General features: G+C 36.2%; 1 protein-coding gene across 1 annotated transcript; it reads left to right on the top strand.

The window, feature by feature from the left end:
- Window positions 1–335: 335 nt before the first annotated feature.
- LOC101542555 (olfactory receptor 10AG1-like) lies at window positions 336–1,286 on the top strand. The gene has a single exon (XM_012935890.2). It carries the CDS (start codon window positions 342–344, stop codon window positions 1,284–1,286), a length of 945 nt encoding a protein of 314 aa, XP_012791344.2. The 5' UTR covers window positions 336–341.
- The last annotated feature ends 946 nt before the right edge of the window (window positions 1,287–2,232 follow it).

Here is a 2,232-nt window from a genome sequence, read left to right as displayed (position 1 = left end):
AATACTTTGAAGAATTAAAATAGGATCTGAACTAAAATTTGATTGAAAGAATGACAAAGCTTAATTGAACATAACTTTATATTAAAATATTTGAAAGTTAGACAGATAATATTTCATTTAAATACTTCATGTTCAACATATATGATTACCTGCTATGTAGAATTATTGATAGGATTCTCTTTTGCTTTTAATAGTAATGAAAAAGTAAGAAAAATACATATAAAGTATCTATGAACCTTAGGTGTTATTTATAAAGGGATGGGAAAAAATTGTGTGCTATGCTAAGAAGTTAAAAAAAGGAAAGTGAATTGACTTGTTTTCTGATTAACTCTTTCCTAGATATGAAGTATGAAGAGATGAAGGCAGAGGGCAACACTTCCACGGTGACAGAATTTGTCTTCCAGGGATTTTCTGATCTTCCAAACCTCCAAGTATTATTATTCGGTCTTTTCATCATCATTTACATGATTGTCTTAATTGGGAATGGCCTCATAATAATAATAACCAAGTTTGACCCTGCACTGCGGAAACCCATGTATTTTTTCCTGGGCAATTTTTCTTCATTAGAAATCTGCTATGTGACAGTCACTCTCCCCAGGATGCTGAAGGACCTGTGGACAAAGGATAGAAGCATTTCTAGAGTGGAGTGCGCCATCCAAATGTATTTCTTCATTACACTGGGAGCCACGGAGTGTTGGCTCCTGGCTGTGATGTCCTATGACCGCTACGTGGCCATTTGTAACCCTCTGCATTATCCTGTCATCATGAACCACAAAGTATGTGTCCTGTTAGCTGTTGTCGCCTGGATCGGTGGAGTCCCACTGCAGATATGGCAAACGTGTCAAATGTTCTCTTTGCGCTTCTGCAAGTCTAAGGAAATTAAGCACTTCTTCTGTGACCTCCTCCCTGTTCTCAAGCTCGCCTGTGGAAACACGTCTCTCCAGGAGATAAGTCTCTATATAGCAGCTCTGCTCTTTGTGGTCACCCCTTTCATGTTGATCCTTGCGTCCTATAGCAAAATCATTGGCACCATTCTGAGGCTTCCAACAGCCACAGGCCGGGCCAAAGCTTTCTCCACATGTTCTTCCCATTTGATGGTTGTTCTTTTATTCTTTGGATCCGCTACTATCACCTACCTACAGCCAAAGTCTATGCAGTCTCCACTCACTGAAAAACTGCTGGCTCTTTCCTATACTACGGTGACGCCAATGTTTAATCCCCTGATATACAGCCTCCGGAACAAGGAAGTGATTGCAGCGCTGAGAAAATTATTTCTGAAAAAGTAATGTCACGGGTCCAGTAATAGTTATTTATTCTGTTTCTCATGCAATAAAGCAACAAACACTTCCTCTTAAGAAAGTCAGTGATTTTACCTTCTGGTTTACAAGGTGGAATTGTGGGTCACACCCTGCTTGGGGAACACTTGCAGTACCAGGCACTGTAATTGGAGTTAGCTGCTACCCTGTTCTGTCTCTCTGGATCGCATTCAGATACTTTTAGTACTATTATTTACTGTGCTCAGTATAGTCTACATGTGTGATGCATCTTCTGTGCTCCATATCCCCCACATAGTCTCAGTTGGATAAATTCGTAATGTGATTCTCATATTCCTTAAAAACTGAAAAATTATTTGATCTGTTATGGCATACTGTTTATCAATATACAGAATAAATCAATTATTTACTAAAGATTTTTCTCATGTTTTTTATTCTATAGCAGAGACTGTCAGTCATATTTCATAATGTCTGTTGAGAAGATAATTACATGTATTAATGGATGACTTTGTGTTGTGTAGCATATTCATGCAAAATATGGTAATTGTAGAGCTTCAATTCATATTGAGGTGGGCATAACAGTCTTTGATTTAGCCTTAAGTATTATAAATTCTACTGGTAAGTGATGATAGTGTCCTTATTTTATAGTTTCAAGCATAATTCTCATAGAATAATTACATTATTATAGTTTATACCTAAGCTTATGTGATGGTCATTATTAAACTTTATTGAAGAACATAGTAAAAATATGAATTATATGAAGAATACCTATTTATATATTAATTATATTTTCTATACATAAGTGGAATGTTTAGGTGTTTGGGCCAATAAGTCTTTATGCATCTAAACAGAGATACTATTTAGATTATGGTATAGGTCTTCACTTTGGCTAACATTCAAAAGTATATTATCATTAAGCCACTATAAATTCATATAATTGCACATGTGGTAGCCTAAT

Source organism: Sorex araneus, chromosome 6 (assembly GCF_027595985.1).
Source record: "Sorex araneus isolate mSorAra2 chromosome 6, mSorAra2.pri, whole genome shotgun sequence".
Taxonomy (NCBI): domain Eukaryota; kingdom Metazoa; phylum Chordata; class Mammalia; order Eulipotyphla; family Soricidae; genus Sorex; species Sorex araneus.
Note: the sequence above shows the minus strand (reverse complement) of the source record. Positions and strands in the feature narration are given on the sequence as shown.